The sequence below is a fragment of the Macaca thibetana genome, chromosome 16, assembly GCF_024542745.1.
Source record: "Macaca thibetana thibetana isolate TM-01 chromosome 16, ASM2454274v1, whole genome shotgun sequence".
Lineage (NCBI taxonomy): Eukaryota > Metazoa > Chordata > Mammalia > Primates > Cercopithecidae > Macaca > Macaca thibetana.
The window spans coordinates 33,726,244-33,744,806 of NC_065593.1; the positions used below are offsets into that span (position 1 = coordinate 33,726,244).

The 18,563-nt window shown below is 34.6% G+C and overlaps 1 protein-coding gene across 9 annotated transcripts in view; it reads left to right on the forward strand.

Moving 5' to 3' along the window:
* Positions 1-18,563, forward strand: part of BCAS3 (BCAS3 microtubule associated cell migration factor) — a 707,133-nt gene that overhangs the window by 178,384 nt on the left and 510,186 nt on the right. For all 9 annotated transcript variants that reach the window (XM_050764587.1, XM_050764586.1, XM_050764591.1 and 6 more), the window contains exons 8-9: positions 5,630-5,737; positions 12,192-12,268. In XM_050764587.1, coding sequence (XP_050620544.1) covers positions 5,630-5,737; positions 12,192-12,268 — 185 coding nt within the window. The remainder of the gene's footprint in view (positions 1-5,629; positions 5,738-12,191; positions 12,269-18,563) is intronic.

An 18,563-nucleotide genomic window follows, 5' to 3' on the forward strand; every position in this document is an offset into this window, starting at 1 on the left:
TTGATTTTTTTAATATAGAAATCTGGTTCTTTTGACACCATTTGTTCCAAAAACGATCTTTTTATCATTTAGTTATATTGTACCTTTGATGAAAATCAGTTGGCCATACAAATGTGAGTTTATTTCTCGACTCACTATTCTGTTTCCTTGAAATATTTGTGTACGCCTATACCAGTACCATACTATCCTGATTATTGTAGCTTTATACGTCTTATACATGTATATCATTTGTATACATCCATACCTCAGAGATATTATATAATGTAGGTTCAGTTCAAGATGACTGCGATAAAGCAGATTCCATAATAAAGCAAGTCACGTGAATTTTTTGGTTTCCTAGTGCATATAGAAGTTATGTTTGGTTAGGCTCAGTGGCACATTCCTGTAATCCCAGCACTTTGGGGAGGTAAGGTGGGAGGCTTGCTTGAAGCCAGGAGTTTAAGACCAGCCTGGGCAACAAAGCCAGACACTGTCTAAAAAAATAAAACAAAATAAAAAAAATTAGCTGAATGTGGTGGTGCGTGCCTGTAGCCCCAGCTCCTCAGGATGCAGAGACTAGAGGATTGCTTGAGATCAGGAATCAGAGGCTACAGTGAATTCCATTTCAGGTGACAGAGTGAGGCCCTGTATCTGAAACAAAAAGGAAACCAAAAAAGATATGTTTACACTATACTGTAGTCTCTTAAGTGTGTAATGACGTTATGTCTAAAAAAAAAAAAAAAAAGTACGTACCTTAATTAAAAAATACTTCATTGCTAAAAAATGCTGATGATCTGACACTTCAGTGAATCATAATCTTTTTGCTGATGGAGAGTCCTGGTTACCCCATACGGGGCTCTTTCCTGTTCAGTGTCATGAAACCAACACACCAAACTGAAACTGAGTGTCAGGCAGTGCAGGCTTTATTCAGTGGTCTTGGAATTGGAGAAGTGGGAACTTAGCTTAACTTCTCAGCTCCTGAGAAACCTGAAAGTTACAGATATAGGGCATCTTTAATGAAGGGTTTGGGCATTAAGAGCCAGGAGAGGAATATGTTTTTCTTGGAAAGGGATGGAGATTTTCCTGGAATCAAGGAGCCACCTCTTTCCTATGCTTTTCTGGTCTCTTCTGGTCATTGTCACGGTGATTGTCAACTGTCATGGTGCTGATGGGAGTGTCACTTAGCATGGAAATTGGATTATAATGAAGCTAGAGGTTCTTCAGAGGTCGAGTAAGCTGCCATTGTGGATTTTCATCAGCTTTAGCTGGTTTAGACCTAAGAAGAAACTTCTGACCACTGACATCCTGTTTCCTAAAAATAAATGGAGTTAAAGCTGACTAGGAATTTACCCATATCACATAGGCATTGCATTGGCCAACAAAAATGGGGTAGGGATCCAGCTAAGTCATTTAAGCACTGCAATGGGTATTATTAGGGCCTTGCTCTGGATTAGGCTTTGGCTTAAGGGAATGTTGTGTTTAGTTTAATCTTCTGTCTAAACCACTAAAATTTTCTCCATATCGGCAATAAGCCTTTCACTTTCTTCTCATTCATGTGTTCACTGGAGTAGCACTTTAAATTTTTTCAAGAACTTTTTCTTTGTGTTCATGACTTGGTTATGTGGTGTAAGAGGTCTGGTTTTCTGCCTGTATCAGCTTTCAGTACGTCTTCCTTGCTAAGCTTAATCATTTGTAGCCTTTGATTTGAAATGAGAGATGTGCAACTCTTTATTTCAAATGAACACTTAGAGGCTATTGTAGGATTATTAATTGATCTACTTTCAATATTGCTGTGTCTCAGTGATGAAGGAGGCCTGAGGAGAGGGAGAGAATACAGGAGAACAGCTGGTAGGTGGAGCCTTCAGAACACACTCATTTATTGATTAAATTTACCATCTTCTATGGGTCCAGTTTGTGGTGCCCCAAAACAATTACAATAGTAACATCAAAGATCACTGATCACAGATCATTCTAACAGATACAGTAATAAATGAAAGAGTTTGGAGTACTATGAGAATTACCAAAATGTGGTGGAGAGATACCAGTTGAGCACGTGGTATTGTAAAAACAGCTTCAGTAGACTTGCTTGACACAGGGTTCCCGCAAACCTTCAATTTGTTAAAAAAAAAAAAAAAAAAAAAAAAAAAAAAAAAAAAAAAATGCAACATCTGTAAAGGACAGTAAAGTGAAGTGCAGTAAATTAGGTATGCTCGTATGTAAGAATCATGTTAATTTACATAAAGATTTTAAAGTTAGCTTGTCATTGTCTTTAAAAAGGCCTGGTAGGATTTTGATTGTGATTATTAAATATATAGATCAGTTTGGGGAGACTTGCCATTCTTAAGAATATTATAACTCCCAATCCAAGAACATGGTATTTACTATTATTTATTTTAGGTCTTTGATTTATTTTATCTGCATGCTATAGTTCTTAGTATACAAATCTTGCGTGTATTTTGTTAGACTTACATAGAATTATTTCATATTTTCATGTGATTGCAAATACTTTCAGTTTCAAATTGTTCATTTCTATAGAAACATGATTGTATATGTAGACCTTGAATTCTGCAACCTTGGTAAAGTTCTAGTAGCTTTTTAAAGAGATTCTTTGGGATTTTTTATGTACATAGTGTTATCTGTAAATAGATTATGTTATCTGTGATGGTTTTATTTCTACCTTGACAATCTGGATGCTTTAGATTTATTTTTCTGTGCTTACTGCACTGGGTAAGATTTCTTATACAATGTTGAGTAGGAGTGATAAAAGCAGACAATTTTGCCTCATTCTTGACCTTATGGGGAAGGTGTTTATTCTTATATCTGTAGATTTTTTTATAGATGCACTTTATAAGGTAGAAGAAATTCTAATTATGGTTTGTTGAGTGTTTTTATCTTGAAAAGGGTGTTGCATTTTTATTCCTAAAAATGCCATACTGCATCTTTCTAATGTAATAATCATAGTGGTTCCCCCCTTTTTTCTATGAATATGGTGAATTACATTAATAGATATTCTGTAGTACACCAGCCTTTCATTCCTGCAATAAAGTGCAACTGGTATTGTATTGCTGGATTTTATTTGGTAATTATTTATTTATTTATTTATTTTTTTGAGACGGGGTTTCGCTCTTGTTACCTAGGCTGGAGTGCAATGATGCAATCTTGGCTCACCACAACCTCTGCCTCCCAGTTTCAAGTGATTGTCCTGTCTCAGCCTCCCGAGTGGCTGGGATTACAGGCACGCACCACCACCCCTGGCTAATTTTTGTATTTTTAGTAGAAACAGGGTTTTTCCATGTTGGTCAGGCTGGTCTTGAACTCCTGACCTCAGGTGATCCACCCACCTTGGCCTTCCAAAGTGCTGAGATTACAGGCGTGAGCCACTGTGCCCAGCTATTTGCTAATATTTTCTTAAAGAGTTTTGGGCATATATTTATGAGACATATAGATATACAAGCATATGTTTTATTTTCTTGCAATATATTTATTTAGTTTTTGGATATGTGCTACTGACATTGTAAAATAGGTTGGAAAATGACTCTTCTACCTTATGAAAGAGTTTGTGTATGATAGGTATAATTTTTTGTTTGAATAATTGATAGATATTACAGATGAAGGCATTTTTAAGGATTTTCTTTGCAAGAAGTTACAAATTCAATTTCTTTTTAGATCGTGGGCTATTCAAATTATCTTTATGTGTAGATTGGTTTTGGCACTCTACATTTTAAGGCATTTGTCTGTGTCATCAGAATATTTCCTATTTCCTTCATTATATTATTTGTTTGTTCCTTGTTACTTTTTTGAACACTTTGACTAGAGTTATTGATTCTATTATCTTTAAAAATAACAAAGTTTTTGTTTTATTGATTCCCCACCTGCTTACTCATCTTATTTTATCGAATTCTTGTTGCATTTTTATTTCCTTTTTCCTTATTCCTTTATTTCCTTTTATTGAATTTAACTAGCTCCTTTTTAAAAACTTTCTTTAGTTGAAACATTGATTTCTTTATCTGTCCCTCTGTCTAAAACACAGTTTTTTCTTTATTGTACCTTTACAATAAGTCTTATTATGTGGAATGCATTTCCATATACATTCTAGAATGAGATCTAATTTCTGGTATATTTTTGATGAGGTTTTAAACTATCAATTTAGAGAGGCTTTTAGGCCATGTTATTTTCTTTTACATAGGTATTTTTGTTTTTGTTTTTGTTTTTGAGACTATTTCACTCTGTCGCCGAGGCTGGAGTGCAGTGGCACATTCTTGGCTCACTGCAACTCCGCCTCCCAGGTTCAAGCAATTCTCCTGCTTCAGCCTCCCAAGTAGCTGGGATTACAGGTGCTTGCCACCATGCCCGGATAATTTTTGTATTTCTAGTAGAGATGGGATGTCACTGTGTTGGCCAGGCTGGTCTGAAACTCCTGACCTCAAGTGATCTACCCGCCTTGGCCTCCTAAAGTGCTGGGGTTACAGGCGTGAGCCATCATGCCTGGCCTACATAGGTTTTTTAAAAACCATTTTATTCTTTCTTGTGTAAAGATATTATGAATCTTTCCTTAGATTTGTTCCAAGATAGTCAATGGTTTTGATATTTAATGTCATTTTATATGATTTTTAAAAAATTTTTACTAATTGTTCTCAATTTATGAAAATATACCTGATGTTTGTATATTATACTTTTATCTAGTGACCTACAGTTGGACTTTATTGTGAATTTGCCTCTGTGTGTGTGTGCACAGATGATATATATTTCTATGTACAGATTGGTATTTTTTGCTTTTATACAATCAAGTTTTTAGCAAACAATGACAGCTTTATTTCTTCCTTGTAATAATTACTTTTCTTGGCTTATACATAAGACCTTCTATACTGTGTTGAATAGAAGTTATGATAATGAGCATTTTTTTCCTACATCCTGATTTTAGGGTCAAACCTTTTCATATTTTATGGGTGTTTGCTAGTTTTTGTTCATTAGTTTTAAGGTTGGTACCCTTTATCATATTAAGGAAATGTTTCTTATCATGAATAGGCTTTGAAGTTTATTAGATTATTTTCTGTATCTGTTGGTGTAATCATGTCATTTTTCTTTCTTTCTTTCTTTTTTTTTTTTTTTTTTTTTTTGAGATGGATTCTTGGTCTGTTGCCCAGGCTGGAGTGTAGTGGTGCAATCTTGGCTCACTGCAACCTCCGCCTCCTAGGTTCAAGTGATTCTCCTGCCTCAGCCTCCCGAGTAGCTGGGACTACAGGCACATGCCACCATGCCTGCCTAATTTTTGTGTTTTTTTAGTGGGAACAGGGTTTCACCATATTGGTCAGGCTGGTCTCAAACTCCTGACCTCGTGATCCACCCGCCTCAGCCTCCCAAAGTGCTGGGATTACAGGCATGAGCAACTGCGCTGGCCTAATCAGTATCACTTTTCTTCTGTGTAGTACTAATTTGGTGAGTGATACTTTTTTCTTCACCAAATTTTGCATTCCTAAGTTGACATAGAATAAGGGATGTATTATGATCATTTTTGGGATAAGTTTTGAATCAATTTACTAATATCTTGTTAATCAGAGATTTGAATATTATGTTAATGAGAAACTATAGAGATTATTGGTGTTTCTTCTTTTAAAAAAAATGACATTTTTCTTTCTTTTTTCTTTTTTAGCACAAGCCCACCGTACTGTTGTGTGGATCTGTATTCACTTCGTACTGGGGAGATGGTCAAGTCCATTCAATTTAAGACCCCTATTTATGATCTCCATTGCAATAAACGGTAAGGATATTTTCATATGTTTCTTGTGTAAAATAAGAAACATGCTCTCCTGGGCATGGAGAACTCTACCAATTTCAGTGACTAACTTAGGTTTATTTTTAAAAATCTCAAGGAAACACTTTCTGAATTCAGTTCAGTGGAATAGCTCTAAGATTTCTTGATGAATATATTGAGACTTCTAGTCTTGATCCATTAGAGAACTGTAAATTCAGTTTAGTGGGGTATAGTGAGCATTTGTAAAACAAAATAGAAACGAATAGAAAGTATCTGAGCAAACTTAAAAATGTTAAGTATTGTTTTGAGAAATCTTTTAATGTAGCTTTTTATATGTATTTTATGTATGCTGATTTATGATGGTGAAATGTAGTTTTGTTGTGAGAACCCACCAAAATTTTTAAAAAGCATGTTCCTGAACTATAAAAAAAGTTTAAAAATATTTTTATTCCTTCACACTTCACAGTGGAGCTAAAATAGGGACTAGACTAATTTGTATCCTTTAAAATTTATTTCATTTAATTGCTGGGAAAATATTCAGATCTATCTTGAACTTCTATGTGACCTCTATTGCTAATGACAAATTAATCACAGAACATTAGAGGAGAAAGGAACCTTAGGAATCTTCTATCACCCAGCACTTTCCTTTTCCATTTAAGCAAACTGAAGCCCTGGGATGGTGAATATCTTGATCATTAGCTCTTACGTGCCTTGTATAAATCTTCCATGCCATCAAAAAGCTAAACACATGAAATATAGAAAATAAATTGTTTTCTGCCATTTCAGTAAATTTAAGTGAAGCAAAAGACTCACAGGTTAGATTTTAAAGAGATGTTTTGAAAATTGACTTAGGTTGAATGTAGAAGGGAGGGCAAAGACATATTTAACAAATACAAATAAAAGGCAGGTGGGTTTTCATACTAATAAGAGAAATATTTGAATTCAAGTATAGAAAGATGAAAATTATAGGATGTAGGAAAAATACCCAATATATTATTGCTAGAAGGATATGATTGTCCCATGACATACCAGGTTGGTCAGAAGGGTATAGAAGTGTTAAACAACATTATTGAATGGGTAGATCCTGCAGACATATTTAACCCTGAACTGTCCTTTGTCCTGTCACGAACTTGATTACATATTATTTGGTCAAAAAATAATGTGAACACATACAAAAAGTACAGAGAAGATTCTTAGACCACAGCTTCCCTGTATTTCAATTACATAAATATACTAGAAATCAAAAAACAACAACACAAAACTCTTTCTCTTATTTGCTTTCCTCCTTAATTTAAAATGTTTGCTCCATTTTAAAGAGGAAATCAAAACTATAATTGTATATCATCTGAAAATTAATAGCAAGATATAGTTGCTCAGTTGCTTAGGTACTTTATTTAAAAGTTTCAGGTCCCCCACAGATAAATGTAGTCACCTATATCTGAATTGTTCCTCATTCTCCAAAAAGCATATGTATCAATAAATGGAATCAAATAGAGGTGAGGCTGCATATACATATAAAATCACCTGTAGCCCATGCTTAATTCATATAACTACACAATAGTGAATACTACAACTAGAAATTTTAAATTTGAGGATGGTAGAGCTTATTCAGGAGTCCTTGCAAGAGGTGATATGACAGAGTGTATGATGTGGCAGAAAGGAGACTATGTTGGGAATTTATTGATGCAGAAGGGACATAAGTAAACTATGGTTCACTCCCAGAAGCATAGGCTGTGTTGGAGACCTGGTAGTTTAAAGCACTAAGGGATCAAAAGGGTCTGGGGAAGCGTGCAGGAACAGATGTATCCTTGAAAATTCCTTCTGGCAGTATGGCAGGCAATTTTAAGGGTAGTAAGTCTTCAAATAAATAAATGTAATAGGGAGAAGATATGATGTAAGCCTTACTGAAACAAAGTAGCAACACTGACTCAGAACATTTACCGCTCCCCCGTTATAACCCCCCAATAAAACAGTAATTTATAAGGTCTGATGCTAATGAAAAGATAGATAAGTGTACCAGTGTAACAGAATAGAATCTCAGATTAGACACACACAACCCTCTTTGGACATTTGACTTACAAAGTTTCCGCTGCAGGTAAGTTTTTTCAATAATTATTGCTCCAGCACTCAGATATTGATACAGAAAAAGCTCAAGTCTTGACTCCTAAACAAAAAACAATGCCATGTGAATTCTAACTCTAACCATGAAAGATAATACCATTTATTTGTAGGAACATTTTCAATTACAAATTCAATTAATTTTATATTTACAAGTCTGTTAAGATTTTAAAGTTCTGTCTAGCACAAGTTTTGATAATTTGTCTTGATAATTTATCAATAGTTTTGACAATGGTCTTTCCAGTCATTTGTCCATTAAGTTTTCTAATTTATTGGAATTAAGTTGTTTGTAACATTGTAACAAATTAAGTTGTTTGTAAATTCCTACATTGTTAATTTAATGGCTGTAGGATATCTAGTGATGTCGGTAATTTGTGAATTCTATTTTCTTTTCTTTTTGGGGGGTTGGGAGGACCGGATCTCACTCTGTCACCCAGGCTGAAGTGCAGTGGCACCATCACGGCTAACTGCATCCTTAAACTCCCAAGCTCAAGCAGTCCTCTTGCCTCAGCCTTCCTGTATCTGGAACTGCAGGCATGTGCCACTGTGCCTGGCTAATTTTTTTTAACATTTTTTTTTGTAGAGACAAGGCCCCACTATGTTGTCCAGGCTGATCTAGAACTCCTGAGTTCAGGTGGTCCTCCTGTCTTGGCCTCCCAAAGGGCTGGGATTAGAGGCATGAGCCACTGTGCCCAGTCTCTCTATTTTCTTGATCAGTCTACCTAGATATTTGGTTTTATTTCTAGCTGTAGGTTTATTTATAGGGAAGTAGTGTGAGGTATGTGTTGATTAGCAAGTTCAGCAGTTTATTTTCCAGTTTGCCAATGGTTGTTTTTTTTTTTTTTTTCCATAACCGGGCATTGTATTTAGTGAAGTCAATATGAAGATGATTATGTATTTCCTTTTCAATTTGTTAAAAGAATAAATTATATTGGATGATTTCCCAGTGTTAAACTGTTCTTACACCCTGGGTTTCACCCTAGGGGTAATTATCTATAATCCTTTTTATATATTCCTGGATTTAATTTTTGCATCTATGTTCATGAGGGAGATTCATGTATATTTTCTTTTTCTTGTTATGCCTTGTCTGTTGTTTTGTTTCATTCATTAGACACTTAGGAAGGTATTTCTTTTTTTGGAATTTTCTATGATAATTTGTATAGGATTGTAATTATATTTTTCTTAAATCTTTCGAGTTTCTGTTATTGGATTCATATACATTTATGGTTATTATGACCCTTTATGAACTATCCTTCATTAATAGTGATATTCTTGTTCTTAATGTTTATCTGATAATAATATATCCATTTCAGCTCTTTTGTTACTATACGTATGGTACGTATTTTTCCATTTTTCAGTTTTAAGTTAGTTGTGTGTTTGAATTCGTTGGTGTAGACATAATATAGTATCATTATCCAGTCTGACAGTTTCTAGTTTTAAATATTCTATGTTTATAAATTATGAGAAGGAATGAGATTATGTGCTTGTATGTGTATATGTGTATATATATGTGTTAATATAATATGTGCATGTGTGTGTACGTGTGTATATACACTTAAATATAGTATGGTATATCTGTATGTATATACACACGTACACACACACCCATATATATCTGTATGTATATATCTGTATGTATATACATACACACACCCCATATATATCTGTATGTATATATCTGTATATATATACATACACACACCCCATATCTATCTGTATGTATATATCTGTATGTATATACACCCATACACACATACCCCATATATATCTGTATGTATATACACACACCCCATATATATCTATATGTATATACACACATACACACACACCCCATATATATCTGTATGTATATATCTGTATGTATATACACACATACACACACCCCATATATATCTGTATGTATATGCCTGTATGTAAACACATACACACCCACCACATATATGTCTGATATGTCTGTATGTATATACCTGTATGTATATACACACACCCCACATATGTCTGTATGTATATACACACATACACACACACACCCCATATATATCTGTATGTATATACACACACCCATATATATCTGTATGTATATACACACATACACACACACCCCATATATATCTGTATGTATATATCTGTATGTATATACACACAACACACACATACCCCATATATATCTGTATGTGTATATCTGTATGTATATATACACACACCCCATATATATCTGTATGTATATACCTGTATGTATATTAACACATACCCACCACATATATGTCTGTATATACCTGTATGTATATACACACACCCCATATATGTCTGTATGTATTTATCTTTATGTATATACACACATACACACACACCCTATATATATCTGTGTGTATGTATGTGTATGTATATACACACATACACACCTCATATATATCTGTATGTATACATCTGTATGTATATACACCTACCCCATATATATCCGTATGTATATATCTTTATGTATACACACACACACACCCTCCCCCCCATAAATACTTTCTCTTTGGTTCCATTGACTCTTCATAGTGGTGCATGTTTTTTTGTGTGTGTTCCATTATTTGATATTTTCTGTCAAACACTGTGTGTAAAGGTATAGTACATATGTTGGTAATTAATATTTAAACATGGAAATGCCTTTTCTTCTGTCAGGGCATTAAAAGGGTATTAAGTTGATATAATATGTAGATGAGGTGATTTGAGGCTTTAGTATAGTAACAGAGCAGAAATGGAATTTACAATTAATTCTAAAATTTCATATTATCTCCTTTATAAGGATATTGTCTCTATCTTTTTGTATATTCAGACTACACATACGCATGTATAGCAAATTGTCATTTATTAATAGCAAACAACCCAGTAAAATATATATAGAAAAGTTTTTAACAGGCCCAGCTAGAAAAAAAAATCACAAGGATCTAACAGTAGTCACTCGTTAGAATTATTCTGCATCAGTAAATGAAATTGTTGTTTTTAAAGATGAATAAAATTAATAAAGCATGCATATGAAATAATACATTTTCCTTTTTTCTACTCATATTAGCATCTGTTGCTCAGATTTACCAGCCTCCAATTTTGAAAAATAAGCTATTAGTTTGTTAGATATTTAGTAACAATTATAATCTTTATTTGATTTTTTGAGGTAAATATTAAGCTTGGCCATTTATATTAATATCCTGGAAGGAATAGCACAACATAAAATAGTGGCTTTGGATGTATTTTAGGAATTTTGCTTTAAAAAATTGTTTATAACTAAATTATTTTCTAATTATTTCTAAATCTTGGGCATTGAGAAAAATATTGCTTTTACAGATTCTTAGTGAATTTTACTATATTGAGTCAATCAGAAATAACTTATTTATGAGTAGCAGTTGTCTTAGATTTGTATGTGTTGGGAAATTCATCTGCCATTTCAACTTAAAGTGATAGGTTACATAAATCCATTTTATCTTTAATACCATGACTAAAACATCACTGGAAAAACACTTTTAGTAGATAGCCAACAATGTATTATCTTCTCCATTCTTTTTTTTCTTCTTTTTCGTTTCCTTTTGAGACAGCATCTCACTATGTTGCCTAGGCTGGTCTCAATCTCCTGGGCTCAAGTGTTTCTCCTGCCTCAGCCTCTTGAGTAGCTGGGATCACAGATGTGCAACACTGTGCTGGGCTTGATCTTATCCATCTTTAATGTAGACTTATTGGATTCAAAAATAAATGAAAACAAAACTTTATTTTATGCATTTTTATTTTTAGAGATGAGATCTTGCTGTTGCCTAGGCTGGAGTGCAGTGGCGCGATCATAACTCCCTGCAGCCTCGACCTCCTGGGCTCAAGTGATCCTCCTGCCTCAGCCTCCTGAGTAGCTAGGACTACAGGCTCACACCACCACACCTGGCTAATTTATTTTTATTATTTCTTATAGAGACAGGGTCTTCCTGTGTTGCCCAGGCTGGTCTCGACCTCCTGGGCCCAAGTGATCCTTCTGCCTTGGCCTCCAGGAATGTTGGGATTGTAGGCATGAGCCACCATGCCTGGCCAAAACAAAACTTTATTAAAAGACAAATATTTTTTGAGGTGGTAGTTTTTCCTTCCATCACTTTTCTTCTAGTCATCTCTATCTTACTTGTATATACGATTTCGTGGTTTATATTTTTACACATTTTAAGAGGCAGAAGTTTCTAGCCTAAATATTATAGGAAATGTTTAATTTTAAAATTGTATTAGTAGGCACTTGTTTTCATCTAGATGATATAATGCATTTCTGATTCCACTTACAGAATTTCACATTCACTTTTTTCTTTCTTTTTCTTCCCCCCTCTAATTTTAGAATCCTTGTTGTAGTCTTGCAGGAGAAAATTGCTGCCTTTGATAGCTGTACTTTCACGAAGAAATTCTTTGTTACAAGTATGTACCAATTTTTTTTCCCTTATGCCTTTGGGTTTATACTAATTACTTGACACAATCAGAAAACTAACTGTAATTTTCTCAACAGTATTTAATGTTTTCAGTTTTGATGATTTTCTTGTGATTCTGTGGTTGTTCTCATTGAGTAATATAATTGTATGATATATATTTTCAACTTTCCAACACATTTTCTTTCTTTCTTTCTTTCTTTTTTTTTTTTTTTTTTTTGAGACGGAGTCTCGCTCTGTCGCCCAGGCTGGAGTGCAGTGGCCGGATCTCAGCTCACTGCAAGCTCCGCCTCCCGGGTTTGCGCCATTCTCCTGCCTCAGCCTCCCGAGTAGCTGGGACTACAGGCGCCCGCCACTTCGCCCGGCTAGCTTTTTGTATTTTTTTAGTAGAGACGGGGTTTCACCGTGTTAGCCAGGATGGTCTCGATCTCCTGACCTCGTGATCTGCCCGTCTCGGCCTCCCAAAGTGCTGGGATTACAGGCTACTAAGCAAGCTTTGTTGTAGGTTACCTCACTTTCTCCCTACATACTCTCCTTGAGTAATTGTGATTTAGTTTCATGTAGCTGTTTCATACTTTCAAAGCAATTGTCAAATTGCTTAACATACCATATTTTTATACATTATACCTTTACATATGAGCAAAATTTGTTTCTACTAACATTAGTATCTGTCATTTAACCAAAAGGTTAAAAAACCATATTTTTCAAATAATTACTTATGTTTTAAAAGAGTGTTTAAAAACCTTCCATACTGTTAAATAAAGTTAGGTACTTATAAGGCTGTAAGCACAATTTCCTTTAAAAGTTTTGTTTGTATTTGTAAATTGATAATATTTGCAGCTTTTCTGTGGGAGTATTTGGCAGCTTGAGATTTTGTAATAGGAGAATTTGTGGTGAGTCCTCATTTGGGTCAACTTACAGATTTTCTGTATGATGGAAAAAAATGTAAACATGTAAAGCCTTGGAAAATATATTGGCAGAATCCGTATAGAAGTTGGCACATTTTCAAAGAAAGCAATTTAGCAATTTCATATTACCAATTTTACTATAATTTCTCAATTTAAACCATATATGACAGAGATAAGAGTGGAAAAACCTTTTACTCAGAAGGGAGAATAGAGTATGTATTCTTCTTAGTTTTTATTGCTATTTGAAATGGTTAAATGTATCTTAAATATATAAATGTCTTCAATTTTCAATAATTTGGCTTATTATGTAAACATGTAATAATATACATTTTTGCTATGGCAAAAATACTGTATCTTAATTAAATTTCTAGTGCCACAGATATGCCATTTCTTTTCCTGTAAAGGCCACAAGCAATAACTTTTTATTTTGGGAAATATATACATGTATATAATTAGAGTAGTAGTATGATAAACACCCATGCATTTATTATCTAGTTTCAACAACTATCAAATAATGGATAGTCTTTTTCATTTATACCCCTTCCCCAATTATTTTGAAGCATATTGCAGGCATTATAGAATTTAATTTGTACATATTTATTATCTACGTCTGAAAGATAAGAACTTGAAAAATTACCAAGTGAGTATATAATTATCCAAACTGCAGTCTTTTGATTTGCACAGTTGCCATACTGGATTTAACTCTGATCAACATATGTAAACTTGTAAAGTCCTGAGTGAACACAGATATATGGTTATCTTGTCCATTTACTACCAATGAAACTCCCAAGGTTTTTGGTACACTAAAACCTACTTTATGAAAGTTTAGCATCCTTGCTAAATCTTTTCTGCAACTCAATTTTCATGCTTCTTATGTCCCATTTAATTTGAATCACTCATTATTCTCATTTTGTTAGAGGTATATTTTTCCTTTGTCTTCGTGACTGGAATGGCCTTTTCACTAATACCTCTTCTCCTTATGATGTTTTAATCCTATATATCTTTCTGGGCCCAGTGTAGATAGTAATTCTTATATGAAGTCTTTGTTGACCCCTTTAGCTTACAGCAACTTCTCCTTCTAAATCCCCTAAAGATAACATTTCCCGCTGTCTGTTGGCAGAGCATTAGATTTTCAACATACTTTGCAAATCAGGATGCCCTGATGAAATATGCTTAGAAAATGCTACCTTCTGTTGAAACTGGCAATGGTGATTAGTATTTTGTCTGTTTAAATTTATTTAATACATTTCTTTATTTCCCATATTTATTTGATAACAGACCTCATTTGTTACCCAACACCCTTTGGGAATGCTTTTGTAGTATGTCATCTCTGCCTCTCTTAAGGCACTTACATTCTATCTTGTATACATTTTCTGTCGGTTTCCCGCTAGACAGTAATCTCACTGAGAGGAGAGTTACTCAGTTTGTTTTGGATTGAGGAAATAAAGTTTTACCATGGAAGGCATAGTGTGTCTATTATGTCCTTGCCAACGTAAAAATATTAATGATTTTTTTGTTCTTTTAATGATAAAACCCAGTTCACTAAAGATGAATACATTCATCAAAATTATGTTCTGGTTTCAAAGCACAAGTTTTTTTTTTTCAGGATGTTTAGTTAACGAAAATGTTTGTGATAATAGTATGTCTGAAAATGTAGTGTTTCTCTGCCAATAGTTATCAGATGAGGAATAAAGTTATTTATATAGGATCAGTACAGATCTTTATAGGTCTGAGTTGGAAATTAAAAGTAAGTGGTGAATATTTTAAGAAATGAATACACACACACACTATATATAGAGATAAATGAAATTTCTCTCTTACAAGTCACATTGGGGTAAATCCAGAAATTTTGGAAAGGATAAGTTTGTTAGAAAATTATGTCTTCATAGGCGTCAGCTCTTAAGTATCTGTGTCGTATCTGCAGTACCTCTCCTGTCTATCTCTAAAGGATTTCCTCTTTGAAAATGGGATCTTCTGTTCTGCAAACTTTTAGTAAGCACGAAACATAAGTCAAATTTGATAAAAGCGAACAGGAGACTGACTGAGTTGTTAGCAGTCTTTCTTAATGCCTTTCATGCTTTCCTTTTTCCTTAATGTCTTTTTGGGACATCTTTGCCATGTATTCCTGAATACTTCCCCCTGAATTGCTGGACCACTGAATAGATAAAACAAGTTTTGTTAAAGCATTAGTCTCTCTTGTATTCTGTGAATTCTTCACTACAGGAAGAAGAAATCTAGAGGGGTCAACAGTGTTTGTGGTACCGTAGAAAGGTACTTTAAAAGTGAAATACAGCTTTTAGTTAAGTCCTGGTCAAGTGGCTGGAGGTCCACAGTGATGAATTTTTAGTAATTCCTGACCCATAAAGATTATCACTTATTCTTTCAGAGTAATGTTTGCATAATGGTTCCCATGGGTTGGGCATTCCTTAAAATCTATTTAGTGTGGATTTCATAAAATCTGAAATGTATGTTACTTAAATGGTTAAAATGTTGAAAAAAGAGTAGTAAATAAAAGTACATTCTGTCATTTCTGGGAATAAATGTTGGAAATAAGTGTAATTAACTATGTATATAAGCCCAGTAATGTCTTTTTTTTTTTTTTTGAGATGGAGTCTCACTCTTTTGCCCAGGCTGGAGTGCAGTGGCATGTTCTCGGCTCTCTGCAGCCTCCACCTTCTGGGCTCAAGCAATTCTCGTGCCTCAGCTTCCCGAGTAGCTGGGACTACAGGCTTGCACCACCATGCCTGGCTAATTTTTGTATTTTTAGTAGAGATGGAGTTTTACCATGTTGTCCAGGCTGGTCTCGAACTCCTGAGCTCAGGTGATCTGCCCTCCTTGGCCTTCCAAAGTGCTAGAATTACAGGCATGAGCCTCCGTGAGGAAAGATGTTTTTAATTTTAATATAGTTGTCAGAAGGTAGGATAGTGCATCTCCTTGGGAAGAGTAGTGACTGAAAGGGAGTATAAGAGGGTGCTTTGGGGAATCTATAATGTCCTTTTTTTTGGTCTGGTTGTTATTTATGTGTTCAATATGTGTTCACTTTGTTGATTTGGGTAATGCTGCATGTATATTATATTTCAATACACACTTAATATGAAAAAGTTCAGAAAGCAACAGTAACATATGTTTGTGATTTCTTTCTTTGTACTCTGGATACAATTTGATGTAGCCTTTCACTATAGGTCCCCCTTACCTGTTCATCTACAAATACCCTTACCAATACTAGTAATGTATTTTATTTCATATTTCTCTTAAGAAGTATGTCATTCTTAGTGGGGTCAAATTTATGCATATGACATATGATTTTAGGTTGGTAAGATTGATGATATTCTGCAAATATTTGAATGAAGGAATTTGGCCAATTTTCTTTGAAATTACAGCTTCCTTTAAAGTGGTTTATATCAATATTTAGAGCAAAATTTACCATGACCAGATTTTTAAAATTAAAGAACAAAGGGTGCCACTTCATAAGTTGAAAGAATCTTATTTTCCTCCAGTTTCTGCATCTTCTCCCTATTCCTTTCTACAGACTGAAACTTTTGTCAGGTGAATCCCATGCCTGTAAGCTGGTTTTGCCTGTTAGACTGAAAGGTATAGGTTATAGAGATCGGAGGACAGGATACTGGGATGTAGGGAGCGGGTGGGACAGGGTACACTGAGATAGCATTTGTAGTAGTTCATTTGCCTGTAGCACATAGTTTTTCTCCATTTATTGGTACCTAGTTCTTAAAGTAGGACTACATAGCCCCTGTCAAATGACAAGATCTCCACTTAATGAAGATGTTGTTTTGATCATGCAAGCAGTTATCTTCTAAAATAGTTTGAAAAGGTTTTGTATAATACCTTTTTAGTGCATTGGTTATATACGAATACAATGAAGGGACTGTAAAATAAGTAGAGACAGCTGTGTCCATCAGAGCAAGCATCATGGGAATTTTTGCCAAAGGGTGGAAGGAACAGGTAAAGAGAGCTGATAGAGGACTGTTAATGGAACGCATCCAATATGATGAGAAAGGAGACACCTTTGTATTTGGATATAAAGAAAAAGTCGCCTTGGGCAGCTGTCTGATGTGGAAATCCAAAACCCATGTATGATTAGGAAAACAAAAGACAAAGATCAATAGATGTCATTAGCAGTCATTTTCAGTGTTCTTAAATTGAAAGGTAGATATGAAGTCTCCAGAGAGATCAAAGGAATGTTCAGTAAGCAATCTTGTTCCATTGGCCTCTATTTTTACTTGGAGGAGAAAACTTATTGCTTATAATCTTAGTGTTATTTCTTGGTTTTAATGTGTTCTTCATTTATGTTAATGATTGATAACAAATAGAACAAATGGGAATGGAAATTTTACTTTAAAATGCAAAATTATCTTTAAGTTTTGAAAGAGGAGCTTTGCTTTTATATGAAGAAACAAGTTTGTAATATTTATGATAATTCATCGATAGGTTAGTGTGAGTTCTAAGTTCAGCTTACATTAAAAGTTAAACCTATGTTTGTTTTTCTGGGTTCTCCATAAGATGGACAAGGTCACTATGATGTTTTTAGGGCATGTGCTGGTGCCGGATACATAGTGGACACTCAGTGAATATGTATGCAATGAACTAACTTGTGACTTTTTCATTCTCTGCACACAGTTCTCATCCATTGAGTCTTAGAATGGCAGTACTCTGAAATTCATGGTATGCTTCATATACATGAAAAGTAAACCGAAAATAAAACAGGAGTTTTAAACTCAAAACTCATAAAAACTTATGAGAGTTGTTAATCAGCTGTATGATGGTTAAACAAATCTGTGAAATGGTATTTAATGTTTTATATGCTTATGTGTTTTTCTGGGGAGGATGTTCACATTTTTTTTGTTGTTGTTTTTTGTTTTTTTTTGAGATGGAGTCTCTCTCTGTCGCCAGGCTGGAGTGCAGTGGCGCAATCTCAGCTCACTGCAACCTCTGCCTCCTGGGTTCAGATGATTCTCCTGCCTCAGCCTCTCAAGTAGCTGAGATTACAGGCGCCCACCACCACACCCACCTAATTTTTGTATTTTTAGTAGCGATGGGGTTTCATCATATTGGCCAGGATGGTCTTGATGTCTTGACCTTGTGATCCACCTGCCTCGGCCTCTGAAAGTGCTGGGATTACAGGTGTGAGCCACTGCGCCCAGCCATATGCCACATTTTATCTGATCATTAGTTAACAGATATTTGATTTGTTTCTACTTTTGGGCTGTTGTCGATAATGCTTGTATGAACACCAGTGCACAAGTTTTTCAGTGGACATATGTTCTCTTGGGTATGAACATTTAGCTACAAGTTTTTGTAATTTTGAAATTTGAATTTCCCTGATGGCTAATGACACTGACCATTTTTAGTGTGCTTATTTGC